Raw genomic sequence first — 20,635 nt, forward strand, 5'->3', positions numbered from 1 at the left:
CATGGCAACCTCTACACATAGCATTTCCAATGGGAGTCTTCTAAAAGGTTCAACACAAGATTTAAAATTTTCTGTCCAATTAAAAATCAAATCCCAACACTTAAACCCTAAATATCCTGCAGCATTTATGGCTCTGGCATAGGCTGCAAAAGGCAAAGAGAAGGGCTGCATAAACAGCACATGGCTGGTCAGTCAGTCAAGATAAAAACAAACATTATGGATGAGAACGGAACAGTTTTCACCACTGGAAATGAAAAAAACCACAACAATTTAATTGGTAGGTTAAATTGCTTGCCTTCATCCCATCTGTGTGTCCTGAGTCCCCTGGAGTCCCCACATTGGGCACATAACACCCGAACCTGCCTGCACCTTCCCGAAGCCTGATCCTCCACAGTTAAGCCCTACACGTCCAACAACTGACATCAGGTTACAAAAGAGCCTTCTGCATGGCAGTTCATGGTTTTGGGAAGTGAAACCATATTTAAATGTAAAATCAGCAAAGAGAGAACATCGGACTTTGGCCAAAACACCCACCACCATGAAGCGCAGCACGTGGCCCACCTCCGAACAGCCCGTGATGCTGGACACCGGCTGCCTGGGTGAGTGGCTGTGCTATTTGAGGCTGCCCTTCTCTTCCCACTCCAGCAGACTATTTCAAACCCTGTTTATAATTGGAAAGAGGCAGCATCTGTTTTTGCAGACCATGAGGTCAAAACTTTACTAATAACCACAGCACAGCAGAACACCATTAGCAGGTAAACAAGCCCTGAGCTGGTCTGGGAAAAGCAGCTCTAGACATGGTTTGTTCTGTTTTTTTTCTTTCAATGAATTGTTTTGTCCTCCCAACACAGAGTGGGAAGACAAGCAGACTCTGCAATGCCTTACATTTTAATATCATATTATTCCCCACTAGAGGCAAAGCAGACACTTTGCCAGACTTCCCCAGAACTCAACAACATCAGCAACTCAGGAGCACTGGGAATTGTCCCCAGTTACTCACAGGGGATGACTGATGTTACAGGACTGGCAAACACAAAGCCTATCTTTGAAAAATACAGGTATGGGAATAAGGAGGCAGGAATTTATAGAATAATCAGCTTAACTTCACTTGAAATGCTTAGAAGACAAGGAGAACTTCAGCAAGAGATAACCTCTGTTCATCAAGAACAAATCACATCAAATTTGTCATACTTCTTTCTGTGACAGGGTGTCAGGACTGCAGGAAGGGGAGAAGAAACAAAGATTTCAGAGATCTCTGACAGTGTCAGATGGGACATCCCCACAACATAGCCAGGGATGCAGGGACTGGCCTGAGCTGCCTGAAGGTAGGACCACCACTGCTGGGAAGACCACTTGTGAATGGGGCACTGCTCTTTGAGCACAGACTGGAGGGGCTCTACTGAAGCATTTTCCAGTGGAACCCATCCCAGATCCAACACCAATTGGTGTTTTCATCCACAAATTGGCTGATGGCAGAGAAAACAGGCTAACTGCCCTGGATGGCTACACCAAGCTGAGAGGGACTGCAAGCATGCAGGAGGGCAAAATCAGAATTCAAAACAATCCTGAAAATTTAGAAGATGCAGTCTGGAGGGGAAAAAAAAAAAAGGACACAGTTCAACAAGGACAAGCGTGAGGTAATGCAATTTGGTAAGAATAATTAACCAGGCAAACACAAGATAAGGAATGAAAAAGAGGACAACATCTGGAGAGGAATAGTTGAAGGGTTGATGGGATAAAAAAAATAAACATGAGTCACCTATGGCAAAAGTGAAAAGCACACACAGTGGGATGTATAAACAGGATCATTGTTTGTAAAAGGTATGAAGTAACACTTAGTCTTCTGAGCAAAAATACAGCAGCAACTTCAGCCCTTTATCCCAGGTTAAGCATGACTCCTCACCAAAGATGATGGTCCAGAAGAAAGCAACAAGAGCAACTACAGACCAAGAATATATGACCTAAAAAAGAGTGATCAAAGGAACCAGCGTGGTTTAATCTGCATTAGTAAGGGAAATGGGAGCAACTTCCAAATATCTACTGGCCTGCTGCAAAGAATGTCAGAAGGAACTTTTCTGCCTGTTCTCAACAGATGGAAAAAAAGAAGAGTAATCCTGAAAGCGAAGAAAAAGAAATTTCTGTACAGATCATAAGAAAAGCCTAATATGAGGGCTGCTAAATGTCAAACAGATTGTCTGGGGAGCTTAGGAGTCCCTGTCATGGAAGGTTTTTAAGAACGAACACGACAAACATCTGTCAGGAAGGGGTTGGTTATCAGCGATCCTGCGGAGGGCAGGAGATGGACTGAATGACCTCTCAAGGTCTTCTCCAGCTCCGTACTGAAAAACTGCCTGATACATAAATGACCACAATAGCTGGAAACCCGCTGTGCTGACACAGCCGTGCTGGCCCTGACCCGCTGTGGCCGTCGCCGAGTGCAGCGGACAATCCGCCGCTGCCAGAGGAAAACGCGCATCCCGGAGAGGGTCCTGCCGAGAAGGACAGGGACAGTGGTACCCGGGGTTGTTGTCCTGGCACTTGCATGAGCCACGGGGAAAAGCTGCTTGTTAAAAAATAAAAGTGTGTCAAAGGAAAACACAGCCCAGACAGCACAGACTGCCTAGTGGGGTTGGCCACCCCGCTTCTGGAAGCAGGAGGGGCTGCTCGGGGCCCACACAGCACTGCACGCTGCTTTTGCTTTATTTATGAGAGGAAGCTGCAAGCAAAGCCACTACTCAGTGGTAAACACAGAGCAGTTCTCAGAGCATTCCTCTGCCCCTGCACAGCTACTGTGGTCTAGCACTTCTGACTGAAAGCAATACATAACAACAACACCTGGGCTGCAAATTGCAAACATTTTGGCCAGTTAAAAATATCACCAGCAGAAGCAGAGCAATCCACTGATACAGAAGCAGCACCCCTGCATTGCAAATGCCCACCACACAAACCTCTGCAGGAGGCAGCTCTGGTGGGATTTAAACCACCTTAGCAGCACAACAGGAGAGCCTTCAGTGATGAATGAGGCAGAGGATTCCAAGCAGCCACCTGTCAGACACCTGCAGCTGCCAGGACAAAATGGCACATCCCAGGCACTCCCGGCCTGCTCCCAGCGAAGGGGCTGGGTGCATTCATGTCATCCTGCCCATCAGAGCCAAAAAACCTCCCTCAGGAGCTGCCCCAGCCCTGATGCCAGCCTTGCACTATGTGCAAGCTGCACCTTGTGATGGTGCATGGTGTGCCACAGGATTACAAATCCATCAAGTCACAGCTTACGCTCGGCAAAAGCTGCTTCTCACCTGTAGCAGGGAGAGATGCTTATATAGCAAGTGGGAGGAGAGAGTCAAGGCCTGGTTGGTCAGACCACACACCTTTAATGACCTCTAAAAGTGCAGGAACTGGAAGAGCTGAGCGATTACCACAGGTGTAGGAGGTTACACATTCATACACACTACAGAGACACAATTCAGAAATGACTGTCAGAATTGTCCTCCAGGTCAGAATAAGTCCAGTGCACTGCTTGAGTGAGAGACGGGGTGGAGAAAAGCAACTACTGTGTTGTCAGGAAAAACCAGCAGCAAGCATCTCTGTAACACCTGCACAGGATTCCTCTGCAGCCTCGGTGGGACAGGGCCCTGCACCTCTGCTCTGCAGCTGCCTACTCAGTGCAAAGCCAGCACCAATATTTGTGAGCTGAAGGCACAGCTGTCACACCTGTCCCACATCCACTGAAGTTACTGCACTCAGCATCGAGCCACAAGCAACACATGCAAGAGAAGGCAGAGATGCTCAGATCTCCCCTCACCAGTTTGCCCAAAGAACCCCCAGCATCTGGAAGCTCCCCTCAGTTGCTGGCACTACCACACTTTCACGCAGATTTAACCCACCTGGCTCTCATCGCCCATGAAGGTTCTGGCCATAAACACGGGGGTGCAAAGAAGCACATCACCAAAGCCAAGCCAAGCGCACCCCGACCTGGACAACAGCCCGCCCACCACCCCAGAGCCCTCCGTGGGCACCCTTGGCCACAGCGTGCCTCGGGAACGAGCAGAGACCCCCGGCTGGGATACCTCCTGCCCAGCCGGGCACGGGCAGTCGCTCCAGGGGTTCCACAGGTCACGGTCCCGTGGGGAGCAGGGGCGCACAGAATCCCGCCGAGTCCGCACCCGTGGGGCTCCAGCAGGACCCTGCCCTTAGGATCCCGCAGGTCCCGCAGGATGCTCACCGGGTCTGGATCCCAACGCACCCCCGGGGTCCAGCCGGGCCCGACTCGCGGAGTCCCCGCATCCCCTCCCCGGCGGCGGGGCGGCGGCCGGGCCCCCGCGGAGACGACCGAGCCCCTCTTACCTTTGTGCCCGCCGAAGGCGCCGTACCAGGAGAGCGAGAGCAGCGCGCACAGGCAGCCGAGCAGCAGCGTGAGCGCCGTGCCGCTGCGGAGCCTCATCGCCTCCTCGCCGGCGGGGGCGGCCGCATGTCCCGGGCGCGGCGCGGCCTCGGCGGCCCCGGCGGAGCGGAGCGAAGCGGGGAGCGCGGAGCCGAGAGCGGGAGCGGAGCGGGGCGCACCGCCCGCACCGCCCGCACGCAGCGCCCGCGCCGGGCCCGCCGGGCGGGCGGGGCGGGGCCGGGCGGGGCCGAGGGCGGCGCCGAAGGGCGGGGCGGCAGCGAGTGAGGGGCGCCCCCGTGCGGGGGAATGCGGGACTGCAGAGGGGCGGGGTGAATGAGTGTGAGTGTGTGAGAGTGGGAGTGAGTGTGAGTGTGTGAGTGAGTGAGTGAGTGTATGAGAGTGTGTGTGAGTGTGAGTGAGTGAGTGTGAGTGTGTGAGTGTGTGAGACTGTGTGTGTGAGAGTGAGTGAGTGAGTGAGTGTGAGTGTGTGAGAGTGAGTGTGAGTGTGTGTGAGTGAGTGAGTGTATGAGAGTGTGTGAGTGTGAGTGAGTGTGAGTGTGTGAGTGTGTGAGACTGTGTGTGTGAGAGTGAGTGAGTGAGTGTGAGTGTGTGAGAGTGAGTGTGAGAGTGAGTATGAGTGTGTGAGTGAGTGAGTGTATGAGAGTGAGTGTGAGTGTGTGAGTGTGTGAGACTGTGTGTGTGAGTGTGAGTGTGTGTGTGAGTGTAAGTGCATGTGTCTGTGTGTGTCTGCATGTCTCTGCATGTCTATGTATGTATGTGCACATATCTGCGTCTGTGAGCGTGTGACTGTGTGGGAGTGTGAGATTGTGTCTGAGATTGAGTGTGTGTCTGTGTGTGTGTATGCGTGCATGTGCACCTATGTGCGTGTGTGCAAGAGTGCAAGTTCATGGGTTACGTATACAAATGTACATACCTGTATCCTTGGCTTACTCCAATCGATGCACGCCTGCCTCCTCATGCCCATCCATATGTCCCTACAAAGCTACAGATGTATCTGTGGGTGCCTGCGTGGGTCTGTACACGTGTGTGTGTGCGTGGCTGTGTCCATATGTGTCGCTCTGTGTCCATATGTCTGTGTGTGTGTGTGTGTGAACGTGCAGCCAGGTCCATCTGCCTGTAGGCTGTGGGGGCGTGCACGTACCTGTGGCTGTGCCAGGGTGATGCACATCCCTGCACGTGGACCCCCGGGAATGGCCCAGTCCCTGCGGTGTCATCCAGGGGTGGGTGCCCCTGGATGGAGGTGTGTGCTCAGCCTCTGGGCACGGGGATGTCCCCATGTGTTGTAGATGTTGGTGTGTTTACTACACCCATGAGCACAGCTGGGGGTGCAGGATGAGGAGTCATGCAGTGCATCCTCACTGCCATGCCCACAGAAGTGTTTCATCTTGGTGAAGGAAACAGCATCCCAATGTTTATTGAAAGAAAATCAATGCCAGAAGAATATCACAAACAGAAGCTGCTGCCTGGAAGGACGTTATCCCTCTTCCAAAGGACTTGGCATTCAGGGGTTATGACCTCAAGCTGCTTGCCTGGGTGAAGGACAGAAGAAATCAGATTACAAAATTATTTTGCTTTTGTTTTCTTCTGTTAATGGGTCCAGCTTATTTCATTATAGACTACTGTGAGGTCAGGCTCCACAGGCATTTATTTGCCTTCATCATCTGAATTTGTTTCTGTGGGTGGGCATGAGGTCAGGCAGCTCAGGTGCCCTGCACATGGGTACCTAACTCCTGAACCAGCGAAAGCTGTCATCTCCCGTTCCCCAGAGCTCTTTTAGCAAGTAAATATTTCTCAGACATGTAAATATTGTAGGTCTGCCTTCCAGTGATCAAAGTCTGCTGCCTGAAATGTTCGGATCAATTAGGGTGCAATGAACAGCGAGGCGTGTGCCCGTGCCAGAGGCGGGGGTGGCGGTGCAGGGGCTCAGCAATGCTCGGATGCGGCCCCGGAGCCATCCCAGGTGGCAGGCAGGGAGGAGCTGGGGGCCAGCTGCCCTCCACGGACACATCTCCTTCCAGCAACGCTCCAGCACACATGGGAATTCTCCTGAAAAGGAAAATCTGCCAAATGGGTCCTCAGGCATGCTGTTTCCTTCTGGAGAGGTGACAGTGAAGGGAGCCCAGCACTCGGGAAGGTGCAGGGGCTGCCTCCAGGTGCTCTGGGTGCCTCGTTTATGAGAAAAAGCACCGGCCACCCATTTCTGCAGTTTTGCGTAACTGCATCCTTACAATATTCTTCAGTTCATTAAATAAAGCACGTTTTTCAAATCTTGAAATGGCCTCTGCCGGTGGTTAGAAAATCCGGGAAGGACATCGGCAGAGGGAGCCCTTTGGACGGCATCAAAGTTTCTGCCTCCCTCCTCTGCCAGGAGCCAGGTGGGAGCTACAGGGCCGAGCACAGAGCACAGCCCTGAGCAGGGAAATTCCCTGAGCACGGAAATGCCCTGGGCAGAACTCTCGGGAACGCTGAAAAAAACCCGCGGGGCGGGGCCTGGACCTGTGCACCCTGACCTGGATTTTACAAAGCAGTGCCCAAACAAACCCCCATCAAAACATGAGCCAGCAGCAGATCAACAAAAATTAATGGCAGCCCTCCCCAAAGGTGGCAGAGAAATAAGAGCTGCTGGTGGGGAAACGTTGTGCTCTATTAAATGTTGGCTCTTTATTTACAGAGGTGCAAAATGCTCCCACCACTCAGGATATCTGGTGTGTCTGCAGCAGAAGAGAAGAGAGGAGCATTAATAATTTCTCCAAGACAATTAATTAGACTCTTTCCCAAGGATAAAGTTTAATCTAATTTCTGCTTATACTTTGTCTTCATAAAAGTCTGAAGAAATTAATGAGCTTTATACCACCCTCTCATGATAAAAAACATTGGGTTCTCCTGGAAAAAATGAGGGACTAAGCCAAATTGAAGCACCTGCCATTTTTCTCTTAGACTTGCAAAGGTCTCTTTTATTCTTGAAGCCCATCCCTCTTTTCCCAGTTTTGTCTTTTATTCTGTTTTTAAAGTTTTGAGCAAATTTGGAGCAAATTTTGAGCTTTGGTCCTTTTGCAGAGCAAAGATTAAAACGTGAATTGCAGACCCAAAACCCTGGCAAATGGCAAATACAGAGAAAAGGGTTTTGTTATGGTGATCTCATGATCTTTGAACAGTTGATGTTGGCAATGCTGAGTGTGCTGCAGAAATGAGGGGCCTTCATGGGAAATGCTCCCACAGCAATCCACAGGTCCTGAGGCCATTACAAAAATTAGAAAGAGAAAACATTTATTAGGTCTAGGTATAAAATGTAATCCAGATTTATAGCTGATTTTTTCTAGTGCTCTAAAGAGCTTGGCTCTGGAGTTTGGCTCATCTTTAGGTTTGATCCTTCCCAGGCTGCTTTATGCAAGAAACAAAATAATTTCATTTTCTATGTGTTTTATAGGCTTCTGTGTTCAAACATCACTATGGCTTGTTTCACTGCAGTATAAATTTCCAAATCTCTTTAGCCATGAGAGGGAAAAATGACAACAGGGTGCTTTACCTTCAAAGTGTTGACATGTTGATGCTTTAATTCGGGGCAAAAGCTACAAGTCAGGTTCTCAAAGCAACACTAGCCCCGAGAAATTCACATAGGTTGCAAAAAACTCTTTCTCACCTCCAGGAACAATCCTTATGGAACTGCATGACACCCCTAGAGTGCTTGTACCTTGTGCCTGCTCTCCACCCATTCTTCCTATCTGCTCCTGTGTCTCAGTGAAAAAACTGCCAGAGTTTTCTGCCTTTAACAGTTTCATGCCACAGCTGCTGAGCCTGTGTAAACACCTGATGTGGCACAGCTAAACTTCAGGAAAGCTCAGCCTCAAAAATGAGACAGCAAAAAACTCGCTGCTCGGCTTTCTGCTCTGCCTGTGCCAATGAGGAAGGAGAGTTCTGCTTCCGAGGCATGAACAGGGTTTTCACTGGGCTAGAGGAGGAAAGAAGAGGTCATGGGACCGGGCTGAGTCACCAGTGTCTGTCCCGATGTATCTGGAGGATCCTGCACCTCTCCAGAAGCCTCTGGAAGGAGCATGTGGGATTGCCGTGTGTGGATGGGGCACTTGGTGCAGCCCAGAGAGCTGTGCGTGGTCCCTCCAGCACCACACACTGTCCTGCCAGAGCCAGGGGGACACAGGGGCCAAACCCTCCCCTCCTCACCAGGAGTGCTGGGACAGTGATGGGAGCCTCAGGCTGGAGCAATGATTTGGGGGAAAATTTCCTCATCAGCCTCTGCTGTGGTTTGCAAGCAAGGAAAAGATTGGACATTTCCCCTTCTCCACCCCACCTTCTTCTCCCCACCTTCTTACTGCAAACATAAGAAGTTTGGACAGAAGGAGTATTTCTGGTGATTATGCCCTCAGAACAAAACCCTCAACAAATATTGTTAAATATTTCCCAGCAGAAGTGGGTGTAGAGAGAAAGCAGAGCACTGAAGTGATGCTAATTGCTCCTTTTTAAGTCTTTCCTCTCTAACTTGAATTTTTAAACTCCAACACAATTTTTTCCCTGTTCTCTTTACTGTTCATTTGCTATATCCATCTGTGAAGCTGGTTGCTCAGCACTCAGGGCCAACAAGCCACTTTTTTGGGCAGGGGTTGCTGTGCTGCTATGGGATTCCTAAAGAATCATAAGAAAATATCCACACAGCCGCTGCTTCACGCTGAGAATACCAAAATCCAGATCCACTCACAAACAGAAGGAGAAGCTTCTCAAGTGGATCTGGGAATAGAGCACAGCTCCTCACATGGCTTCTCCAGGGGGCTGAGGAACCGGGCAGAGGCAGACCCCAGGCTGGAGGTAATGGGGGAGAGCGCGGTCTGAGCTGGAGAAGGGCTTGCTGCGAGGAAATCCCCGACCTCGAGGAGGAGGAGGAGACTCACTGAGTCACCCCCGTCCCGTGATCGGTGAGGTAAGCCAACAAAAGACCAGTGAAAGCCTGTTTGCCTTATGTTTTGTAAAAGTGCATGATGTCACACCCAGAAGGCTGAGCGTGACTCAGCATGTCCCACCAGAACTGGATTGAAGTGGACACAGAGGAAAACTCAGATTTCTGACTTTACTTTAGCTCATTGCTTGACAATTACAAATGCAACAATTAATTAGCTTGGAGACAGAACTGACATGAAGAGACACAGCAGCTTGAGGACACCCCCCACCCGGTGCCTCAAATGCCCCTCAAACACAAGGCAGGGATGGAGAAGGGAATAGGAACTGGAGCTGTCTGGGACAGCAGCAGCTTGGAACCTAAGGAATTAATGGGCTGGAGCTGGGTCTCAAAATACAGTCCCTGGCTTTATAGATGAGATTAAAGTGGCCCTCGGGGTCCTCAGAAACAGGATATGAGATGGGCATGCTGGAGGTGCTGCTTGGTGAGGCACATCCAACACTGGCAGAGTGTCCTGGGCTGCATGTCCTGCTTCTCCTGGTGCCACATCAGATTTTATGGAGAAAAAACATTATCCAACAATGTCATCAGCTTTCACTGACATTTTCAGACATAAGGATACGCACAGCAAACAGGCAAAAGGGAAGGTGAACACCATATGGCTTTGATGCCTGCCCAAACTTTTCAGTATTGGCTGCCGTAAAAGCTGCTGAATCATTTCCTACACAGCATCATCCATGCTTCCACCTGAGTCCGCTGGTGTTTGAACTTTAACCCACTGCTTTACAGTGGAAATATTAGCCATGTCATACCTAGAAATTGAATTTTCTAGAAAGCATTTTAACTTAAATGGGGCAAACTTTTCCACTGTAAATACTATTTTCCAGGAAAGGGTTGCAATTTCAGCATTGTGACACATATACCAAAAATGTCTCTGCATGAAAGGCCAAGTGTTTTAACATATATACTTTAGGTCAAAAAATAAACTACCTTCCCATCATGGAAATTAAAATTTATGCTTCTCTTGATTACAGAAAATGATAAATCATGACACAGTTTCTCCTAAGTTCTTAATATCTTAAACTAAGAAATACAGCACCAAGAGTCAGAGTGGTCAGGCCCTTGGGTGAGAGGAAATTAACACCAACAAGGAACCTAATAATCATTGATCCATCATTATTTAATTATGCTTGGACAGCACAGACGGTGTGTTCTGCCAGCTGAACCCTCCTGTGGCCGGATTAAGAGGCCTGTCAACTGTATCTGATCTGCAAAAAAATACTGCTGCCAACCAGCTTGGAAAGGCCACAGCACATCCTCCTTAATGTCAGTTGTGTTTACACCAGTGACCTTATTTTTAGTGCCCCCCCTCCTGAAACACGGGGTTCAGGGAAGAGTTATTTATTCCTGTCACGCCCGGCACGCAAACCCTCCGGTGGGTGCTGCACGAGCGGGGCTGGCGCGTGGCTCCCACCTCTGCTGCCCGGCCAAGCTGGCCCTGCTTGCCATGAGGGAGGGGACAGGCCGGAGCGGGATGGCCAAGCGCCGTGCTGGCACGTGGCCCGGTGGATCCTGGTGGCCTGCCGAGCGGTGTCGGGAGCAGTGCAGCCCAGCGCTGCCCCGTGGTGTGGTGTTTCCCCACCGGTGTGCCTCGGAGGCCACCCGGGAGGTTCTCACGTCGCGCTCACTCCCCGCCGCCCAGGCCCCGCTGGTGCTCAGACCACAACAACCCCGCGCCGCCAAACGCTCCTGGCACTGCCGCGGGGCGCAAACCCGGGGCCGAGCAGGGCAGGGAGCAGACACGGGCGTTTGCACGTATCCACAGGTTCTCCCGGCTGCAGGGAAACGTGCCCTGAGCGCTTTCCCGTCCGCGCTGGATGGGGACGGAGCAAGACCCGAACCAGGATCGGGACCGGGGGCGGGCCAGGGCCAGGGCAGAGGGAGCGTGGCCCCTTGGGGCGTGGCTTGTGCAGGGCGCTATAAAAGCGCGGCCGGCGGAGCCGCTGCCGCCGCCGCTCACTCCGCCCCGCGTGTTTCCGTGTGTCCCGGCTCCCGGCCTCAATTCCTGCTGCGCCACAGCCATGGCGGCGCTGACGGTGAAAGCCTACCTGCTGGGCAAGGAGGAGACGGCCCGCGAGATCCGCCGCTTCACCCTGCCGCCGCCCGCTCGCTACCGGGCCATCTACGACCGCGTCGCCGAGCTCTTCCAGGGGCTGCTGCGGGCCGGGCCGCCGCCCGCCTTCCGCATGCACTACAAGGGTGAGCGGGGCTGGGGCTGCTGCTGGGGCCGGGCCCGGGGGGTGTCCCGGGGGTGGCAGATCGCGGGGCGCGGGGCTCTGGGTGCCCCGTTACCCCCCGTGGCACCCGACCGGGCCCCTCATCCTGCGCTTCGCCCTTTCCAGATGAGGACGGGGACCTGATCGCTTTTTCCACCGACGAGGAGCTGGAGTTGGCGATGCCCTACGTGCGGGATGGCGTATTCCGTGTTTATATCAAAGGTACGGCCGCGCAGCTCCGGAGGGCACGGCGGGTCTCGGCTGAGCGCTTCCTGGCAGCGCTCCCAAAACGGGAGAAGCCAGCCCTGGCCCTTCCCCGTGTCCTCGAGGGCCTAATGGAAGCTGCGGCCTCTGCGGGGGAGGTTAAATAAAGGGCAGTGTAATATGACAGAACATGAATTTGAGGTGGGATAAACAAACCACAGATTTCCTCCTAGTCCTATCAGCTGGCCCAGTGCAAGGCTTTGTTGTCATTCTCGTTCCCTGGATACCCTAAACTAGCATTGGTATCCTAAATATTCACAACAACATGTTAGCCTTAATTCCACTTTCCCAGTGCATAGTTGCTCCTCAGTCCCTTGTGTTCAGGTAGGAGCCCTCAAAGCTTTATCTGCAGTCCATCTAATGAGCCACACCTGTTGTCCCCATTCCCATGTTATGCTTCCTGGCATCTGCATTCCTAACTCCTTCTCCAGAAACATTTTGTTCTTGCAGTGCTTGGGAAAGTAGGATGAGAAGCCAGATGAGGTGGTGCAGTACTAATCTAAAATAAGTATGCCAAGAGATATTTAGGATAAGGTAGGCTTGGTTTCAGGAGAAGGTATTTTGCAAAACCTCTTTGCACGTGGTTTAAGGTCTCTTACATGAGCCTGGCTTAGGTTTGACAGCCAGTGTAAAAATAAACTGACCTAGTAAGTCAACACTGCTCTGATGGGCAGTTTGTGCTTCCTCCTCTGCCTGACTTCCAGGCTGTAGATAGTAACCTGATCTTGATGCGAAGTTTCCTTTCCTTAACAGAGAAGAAGGAGTGCAAGCGGGAGCACCGCTCGCAGTGCAGCCAGGAGCCTCCCCGCAACATGGTGCACCCCAACGTCATCTGTGATGGCTGTGAGGGACCTGTGGTGGGGACCAGGTTCAAGTGCAGTGTCTGTCCAGACTATGACCTGTGCAGCACCTGTGAGGGGAAGGGCGTCCACAAGGAGCACAACATGGTGATGTTCCAAAGCCCACTGCTTAATCCGTTTGAGGTGAGCAATATCTATGGAAGGGAGCTGATGAGTGAGAGATTCCTCAAATTCAAGTTTAGGTGTTTCAGCTGCTCAGAACCCAGTGTCACATGAATGTCACCCTTTACAGTGGCTTCCCCGAGGACGCTGGCTCCGTAAAATGCGCCATGGTGTTCCACCTTTCCCGTGGATGCACTGCTGGGGGTATCCTGGGCCTGCAGCTCCCTGCCAGAACTCGGAGCAAGCTGAAGCCACTGCTGCAGCCCCCAGTGCACCTGCAGCAGAAGGTGAGAGGAGATGCCCTGGTAGACAAGGTGGTGGTGGAGCCTCAGACCAGCTGAGGTTCTGCAGCACAGGGAAGAGTCTGGGTGGGAGAACAAGGGAACAAATCTAATTTGCTTGAAATAATTGGCACCTTTCAGCACAAAGTGTTACTACTTTAAGGTGTGCTTGGGTCCGTGCAGTCAATGAGGATGCAGATAAAGTATCTGGAACCCAACCAAGCTGTTAGGTCAAGCATGTCACTATTCTACTCCAGATCTGCCTTTCAGCATGGCTGATGAGCCATAACAATGCTAATGCTGGCTTTCTGTTCCAGAGGTAGCTCAGTTAGTTTTTCTCTGTAGTGCTTTGTTCTGTAATGTATGTGAGTGACAGGGATGAGCACTAAGCTCGTGTGGGGACACACCCTCTGCAGGTGCCCTTTCCTTTGGAGCTTGTGTGTGCTAACAGAAATTGTTTTTCTAGAAGCTTCTACTAACAGCCAGCCTCAGGACCCCAATGTCACCTTCCTAAAGAATGTTGGGGAGAGTGTTGCAGCTTTTCTGAGTCCCCTGGGTAAGTGATGTGCAGTTTGTTACCAGTCCCTGAGACTGGCTTACAGGTCTGTTTAACAGGAGCAGCAGTCAGTTGTTGTGACTGGTCTTCATATTGCCTCCTGTGTCCTAAGCCTCAAAAGCTAGATTTACACTTGTATACTAATAATGCTTAGGCTTAGAACAGCCACTCAGTACCTTTTCTCTGAGAAAAAAATGAGGAAAGATTTCAGTAATGTGTCAGCACTTTAAGTCAGTGGTGACTCTGGATTTTGCCTGGTTTATGTGGACATAGATGTAACTTCTGCCCTGGCCCTTTAAGTATATGGCTTGTCTGTGTGGAGGAAGATGACTATTTGGTGCTTAGCTATTCTTTGTTAAAGAAGGCTTTGCATTTTAATTCCTGCATGCTACATGGCAGATTGTAGAATGACAGAAACCTTAAGAGTGTAGAGCAGGATTGATCCATTTAGGACTGCTTTGGAAAAAAACCTCTTAAGACTTTGTCTACCTCAAATGCTTTTCTAGGTATTGAAGTTGATATCGATGTGGAACATGGAGGACAGAGAAGCAAAGTGACTCCTACTTCTGCCAACCAAGAGAAGACCAGTGCTGAGGCAACCAGCAGTGCTCCAACCCAGAATGTTCAGACCAAAGCAGACTGGAGTAACACAGAGTCTGCTACACAAGTAAATGTCATTGCAGAACAGATGCAAGACATGGTGGTAGATCCTGTGCCCACACAAATGGAAGATGGCAGCTTCCACTCCCAGGTACAGGAACTACAACAGTAATTGAATGCAATCACTTAGAATGCACTGTGGGAATGAATATTAAGATGAGAGCAGATTAAGTGATACGCAGCACCTTTACAGATTTACAGCAAAGGTGCTGGGACTTCTTGTGGATGTAATTCTTTATATTAAAGGCAAATAGTGGGAGTGTGCATACTGCCTGGAAAGCACTACAGCACCTGGACCCTTTTTTTTTTTTTTATCCATTTTAGGAACACAGTGAGTCTAGCAGTTCATCAGGGGGTGAGGAGGACTGGACCCACTTATCGTCCAAAGAAGTGGATCCTTCCACAGGTGAACTGCAGTCTCTGCAAATGCCAGACACAGACGGTCCCTGCCCCTTGGATGTGCCTCGGGATCCTCCCCAGCCAGGACCTACAGGACTGCGAGAAGCTGCTCTCTACCCACACCTGCCCCCAGGTAGGAGAGTGTGAGCAGGTTTCATAGCTAAGAGTAACTTTGGCTTGGGAACTGCCAACTTGGCCTGACACAAGCCAAATTGGTCTAGAGGTGGTAGAAACCAAGGTTGTGTAAGTTAGAGCTAAACCTGTCCCTGACCTGGGCAGGTTTGGCAGCTCTTGCACCCTGTTAGAGATGATCAGGTGGTTCCTCTCTTGAATGTGGGCCACTAAGTCTTAACCACATGTCTGACCTTGGGCTAATATGCCATTTGAGCAACATGAAATAGGTGCTGTCCTCGATCATGTCCTTGCTGTGTACTGCTCAAGAGAGCCTTTTAATGCAGGACATGGACCAGTACATCCTGTGGCTTTAGGGCAGCACTTTTCCTGGTGGGAGCCAGTAACAGTATCCAAGGCCCCTCAACTGACATCAGCAGCACTGAGGCCCACAGCAAGGCCAGCTGAGCCTGACTAAGCACTTTCCTTAGCTCTGATTATGTATTGTTTATCTCAAACATCTGCACTCCGGGAGACACAGAAGAGCATGTCTTCTCTCAAAGAGTGCTGTTAAAGCCTTGCCTGCTTTTCCAATTACATGAAATAGCTGAACTCTATTCTTCTTTTCACAGAAGCTGACCCTCGCCTCATTGAGTCTCTGTCCCAGATGCTCTCCATGGGCTTCTCTGATGAGGGTGGATGGCTCACTCGGCTCCTGCAGACCAAGAACTGCGACATTGGGGCAGCACTAGATGCCATCCAGTATTCTAAGCAGCCACCTCACTTGTAGTAGTAACAAAAAGCACTTTTCTAGCTGAAAGCAGATAAAGCAGCATTGAGCTATTGTGGTTCATCATTCTTCCTACTCTGGGTTTCTGTCTCATGTTCTTAAGTGCTTGTAGAATGGAGGAGAAATAAATACTACTGCATGTCACGTGTCTGTGGAACATTTCAGTATCACAGCTACATCATTTATGGATGAGGCTGAAAACACAAAGCAGCCAGGACTGCCTTTCTGCACATACTTTGGTGTACACTTAGGCCTACACTTAGGAAGAGAAATCCAATGCCTTGCTGGCTCTGGAGCTTGCTTACAGCTCTGGAAGAAAGGGTTGCTATGGGAGATTTCAACAAAGATGTAGTTTGGGGAAAATAGCTGCAGTTCGTAAGGAGTCAATCACAGAATTTAATTGTACAGGCCAGGAATCCTTAAAGCCTGGGAGCTTTCTCTTCTCAAGCTGACCTACTTCCATTCCTATTTCTAGCTGCTGAGGTTGCTAGACAACCCTGTAACCTGAGAGCAACAGTCTCTTCTCCCTCCTTCCTTTCCCCACAAACAACCATCAAGCAAGTAAACAACTTTAATAGTGCAGTTCTCTATGGCTTTGAGCAAAACCACCTTTAGTTCAAAACTCTCTCAGTAAACAACATCTCAAATGCATTAAGAGCCAAGAAAGACATACCAAAGATGCCTGAACTTCAGAGATCATCATCAAACTCCTCACCTGTGCAGAAGAGTTGCTTACAAGAAATGTTGCTCAGCTTTGGCCCAGGGTAACTGTTAACAAGGGTGTTTGCCCTCCCCGTGGTACCCAAGCAGCAACTTCCTGCAGTTGTCTCTGCAGCAGATCCCACCCTTAGCACCTGGTTGTGAGATTCTCTGAGCACATCCTCAACTGAGCACCTGCTGCTGGGCAGTGTTGAGGGCAGATCCTCAGTGCTAACAACAGACTTTTTAAATTTAAAACCCATACCCTGAGACAGAGTTCTTACAGCCTGTCCTGAGCACCTACCAGCAGCTGTGCTGCCCAGCCCCACACCTCCACTGCCCTCCTGTTGTGCCATGGTCACTGCAGCAGCATTTTCACTAGAGCTGTCAGATAATGAGAGGAATTTTCCCCACTTGGATGGTTTGGTACAAGCAGTTGTGGGCTGTGTATTCTCCTCAGGCACTACAGTCTCACAGACAGCAGGAACCACGCTGCCTCCAGAACCAGCATCTCCATCATGTCCATCAGGCACTGCTACAAAGCATTTCTTACACTGTAAGAAAGGAGAGAACTTGGTTATAAATGCAGCATTGAAGCATTAAAGATGGCATTGGCTTTGCCTAAATAAAACCTTTCCGAGAGAAACCCCCAACATATTTTTTTTCATCCCCAGTCATTCATTGGCTTGCTTGGAGAAGAACAGAGAAAGACTCATAAAAATTCAAAATTATGATGATACAGAAGAGGTCAGGAGCATCTTCTATAGCTAAAATACCTCAGTGGTTTTAACTTTTTTGACTTGATAGACAAGTTGAGACACTCCACTTTCTTCTGCATGCTCTGGGACATCACTGGAGAGGAAGTGCTTCAGGTGTTTCCTGGCCAAGAAAACCATTCACAAAGAGGACAGATTAGATCCACCGTGATTCTTTTCACAGATCACCAGAGAGGTTCATAAAATGGATGGCTCTATATCCCCAAATCCCTGCTCAGCTCAGGTCATACACTGCAACATGCACCTTAGCTCAGATTTTAGAGCTGATCTCCCTCCCACACCTCCAAAGCAAGTGTCACCACTCGGGGGCAGGAATTGCAAAACCAAGTTCTCTCTGTACCTTTGTTCTCCCACAGTGTTCTTTCTCTGGGAACAGAACTGTTGCCTTTCCAGAGCTGCCTCCTCCTCATCTTCTTGATCCTCACTCTCCTGGTCCAGATATTTACTCCAGCGACTGCCTTCTGCCCTTCCCTCCTACAACACTGGAGAATTACTAAAACCAGCAAAACATGGGGGTTCTCATTTTTGGTACTGTTACACGTGTGCCGAATGCCTCAAATCACGAATCTGTTTAGGACACGCTCCTCTATCATGTTCCCAGGTTCAGTCCCCAGTGAAGCAGTTTCTGTGTACATCTCTTTCTTCTCTGCAGGAGCCTCTCTGATTTGATACACCATTTCAGCTGTCTGAACCACATAAAGGGATCACTGGTTTCACCCAGGACAGAATGGGTTTGTATTTACCTCAGTTTTGCAGGGATCTTACCTGCTGGACTGAACTGTCCTCATGCTGTGCTGCTCTATTTTTGCTGTCATTTACAGAGTCTTCGACACACCTAAAATAGAGGTTTAAACTACAATTTATAGAACACACTCCTGTCTGTTGATTTATAGGCTTCAAATCACCCAGTCATAGGAAAAAAAATAGAAATAGAAATAGAAATAGAAAGCATGGATAGGAACAGTGTACAGGAAACATATCAGAAAAAACAGGATCTACGGAAAACCTTATGCCAAATGAATGATTGCACAAATACTTCATTAAATATAGTTAGAGGCTCTAGTTAGAGCCCTCCTTGTTGCTATACAAAGTTCAAGTTTGATCTAAAGCCACTAATTATGAAATGATAAATTTTAATTGATCATAACGAGGGATATAACAGTGTTTGTTTGGTACAACAGTTTAAACTCACTCATTTTATCCCATGAAAGCAAGGAAAAGGGAAGTTGTTTCATAACATTTTGAATTTCACAATTCTTTGAGAATAAAAATAGCAACACTTTTTGAAAAAGTGAACAATGAGTTTTCTTCCCCAAGCTTAACTGTGTAGTCACAACCAAGTTACATAACTACCCTTGGCCGATCTCTGAAAATAACTTTGAGTAAAAAGGAGGCTGGACCAGTTCAAAACCACTTCAAGACTACATGATTTATAAACAGATTCAGAAGTGAAATAAACAGGAAGGTGCTACTCAGATTTTCCAGCCCAGCAGGAATTACACTGAAGTGTTTGCCCTGAACAAGTCTTTTATCACTATCAGCAGTGATTACTCAACAGATTCACAGTGTGAACCCCCTAAATGCCAACAGTTAGGCAGCAACTTCTTCAAATGGATGTTTTTTGAGGATGTAATTTGATGAGGACTGTAATCTGTAAAAGGGACATTGCCACAGTCAGCTCATCAAACAGTACGTAAGAAACACCAAATTAAAAAAAAAATCGAAAAACAACACAACAAACCCAAACCCTATTGTGTATATATTAATGAGTAAAGGCCTGACTCACACATGCTACTGATCACCTATAGTTATCTGAAAGAAATCCTTATCAAAAGAAACATGCTGGGACACTAAACCTCCAACAAAGAGCTTGTTCCTATGCAGTGAGGCCAAACCCAGCAGGGCCAAGGCTTCTCACCAGGCCAGAAAACCTTGCCAGAAAGCCTTGCCGTGACATGCTCAGGTTGGCCAAGAGGCACCCAGTGTGTGAAGATGCACATCAGCTGCAGCGCATCAAAAGCAATGAGCAGGTAAAGGTTAAACACCGTACCAAGATGTCCAACCAAGCGCCTCCTCTGCTTCACCCTGCAGCAGATTCAGCTTCTGGACGTGGCGCCTGCACTCCAGGCCCGAGCCCTGCCCATAAACCTGCACAGAATGAATGAGGACAAGGCTGAGGGAGCAGCCAGAGGGGCACAGCACGAGGTGAGGCGACAGCCCAGGTGTCACCGAGGGCCAGCACACGCGGCTGAGGGTGGAGGGCTGCCCTCACCTTCTGCACGGCCTGCCGCTGGCCGCACACGCTGCAGCTCCACCGCCCGCTGCGCTTGGCCTGGGAGGGCACAGAGGGGTCGGTCAGGGCCCGGAACCCACTGCTCCCGCCCCGTCCCGTCTCATCCCGTCCCGCCCCGTCCCCACCTGCTGCCCCTGGAAGCGGCGGCAGCGGCAACACCTCAGAACCCAGAACCGCTGCGCCATTGCGGTCACGTGACCCCCGCGGCCAGCCGCCAGCGCCCCTCAGCGGCGACACCGGGCAGCGACAGCGGGCGGCGACAGCGGGCGGCGACAGCGGGCGGCGACAGCGGGCAACGACACCGGGCAACGACACCGGGCAGCGACACCGGGCGGCGACAGCGGGCGGCGACACCGGGCGGCGACACCGGGCGGCGACAGCGGGCGGCGACAGCGGGCGGCGACAGCGGGCGGCGACACCGGGCAGCGACACCGGGCGGCGACAGCGGGCGGCGACACCGGGCGGCGACACCGGGCGGCGACACCGGGCGGCGACAGCGACATCGGGCAATGACACCGGGCAACGACAGCGGGCAACGACAACGGGCAGCGACAGCGACACCGGGCAACGACAGCGGGCAACGACAACGGGCAGCGACAGCGACACCGGGCAACGACAGCGGGCAACGACAGCGGCACCGGGCAGCGACAGCGACACCGCGCAGCTATCAAAAATAGGTTAGAAACTGTTGTAAAATGGTTGTTGTTAATAATTGTTAAGCACGTACTGTTACTTTGCTTACTGTAAAAGGGGTTAAAAGGGCAGTTATAAGAAATACGGTACTCAGCGTACCGTATTACACGTAAATAAAGTGCACCACCCCCCAGCGAAACGAGCCTGGACAGAACTGTAATGGGCCAAACAAGCGCCTTAAACCTTCATGCAAATGAAGGATCCAAACAGAAACCAATCCAGAGGGACAAAAAACAGATAAAAAGGGATATCTGACCCAGTGAACCAGCGCCGCTCCACCGGGAACATCGGGGACATCGCCGCTCAAGACAGAAGACCCAGTCCCGGCGCTGCAGCATCCTCGACAGCAACGCTCCTGCTCGAACCGCGGGCCCTCATGCTTTAGGCCTTTTTAAAATAATAAATGCTGAAATCACTTTTAGTGGTCCCGTTTTTAACACAGAGTAATAGAGAAAAGGGGGGAAAGAGGGGAAAAAAGGAGTATGGAAAAAAAAAAAAAGAAAAACAAGGGGGAAAAAGAGGCAGAAGGAGGGAAAAGGAGAAAGAAAAGAAACAGGAAAAAAGTAA

The 20,635-nt window shown here is 50.4% G+C and overlaps 3 protein-coding genes across 4 annotated transcripts in view; 1 reads left to right on the forward strand and 2 right to left on the reverse strand.

The window, feature by feature from the left end:
* The window catches only part of MGAT4B (alpha-1,3-mannosyl-glycoprotein 4-beta-N-acetylglucosaminyltransferase B), a 50,813-nt gene extending 46,252 nt beyond the window's left edge, over positions 1 to 4,561 (reverse strand). The window contains exon 1 of the mRNA XM_053956581.1: positions 4,345 to 4,561. Within this exon, the coding sequence (XP_053812556.1) occupies positions 4,345 to 4,441 (97 nt within the window). The 5' untranslated portion in view covers positions 4,442 to 4,561. The remainder of the gene's footprint in view (positions 1 to 4,344) is intronic.
* A 6,737-nt stretch (positions 4,562 to 11,298) lies between these two features.
* Positions 11,299 to 15,751, forward strand: SQSTM1 (sequestosome 1). Of its 2 annotated transcripts, XM_053956595.1 has the most exons (8): positions 11,299 to 11,567; positions 11,711 to 11,806; positions 12,602 to 12,831; positions 12,941 to 13,097; positions 13,558 to 13,647; positions 14,154 to 14,398; positions 14,632 to 14,839; positions 15,450 to 15,751. In XM_053956595.1, exons 1-8 carry the CDS (start codon positions 11,390 to 11,392, stop codon positions 15,605 to 15,607), a joined length of 1,362 nt encoding a protein of 453 aa, XP_053812570.1. In that variant the 5' UTR covers positions 11,299 to 11,389; the 3' UTR covers positions 15,608 to 15,751. The 2 variants fall into 2 exon arrangements, with proteins under 2 accessions (XP_053812570.1, XP_053812571.1); XM_053956596.1 differs by lacking the exon at positions 13,558 to 13,647.
* A 23-nt stretch (positions 15,752 to 15,774) lies between these two features.
* On the reverse strand, positions 15,775 to 20,044 carry MRNIP (MRN complex interacting protein). Its single transcript, XM_053956597.1, has 7 exons — positions 19,501 to 20,044; positions 19,355 to 19,414; positions 19,133 to 19,230; positions 17,848 to 17,917; positions 17,423 to 17,556; positions 17,083 to 17,185; positions 15,775 to 16,860 (listed from the first exon to the last, which is right to left on the reverse strand). The coding sequence occupies exons 1-7, from the start codon at positions 19,558 to 19,560 to the stop codon at positions 16,297 to 16,299; spliced, it is 1,089 nt and encodes a 362-aa protein (XP_053812572.1). The 5' UTR covers positions 19,561 to 20,044; the 3' UTR covers positions 15,775 to 16,296.
* Between the last annotated feature and the right edge of the window lie 591 nt (positions 20,045 to 20,635).

This window comes from Vidua chalybeata, chromosome 15 (assembly GCF_026979565.1).
Source record: "Vidua chalybeata isolate OUT-0048 chromosome 15, bVidCha1 merged haplotype, whole genome shotgun sequence".
Classification (NCBI taxonomy): domain Eukaryota; kingdom Metazoa; phylum Chordata; class Aves; order Passeriformes; family Viduidae; genus Vidua; species Vidua chalybeata.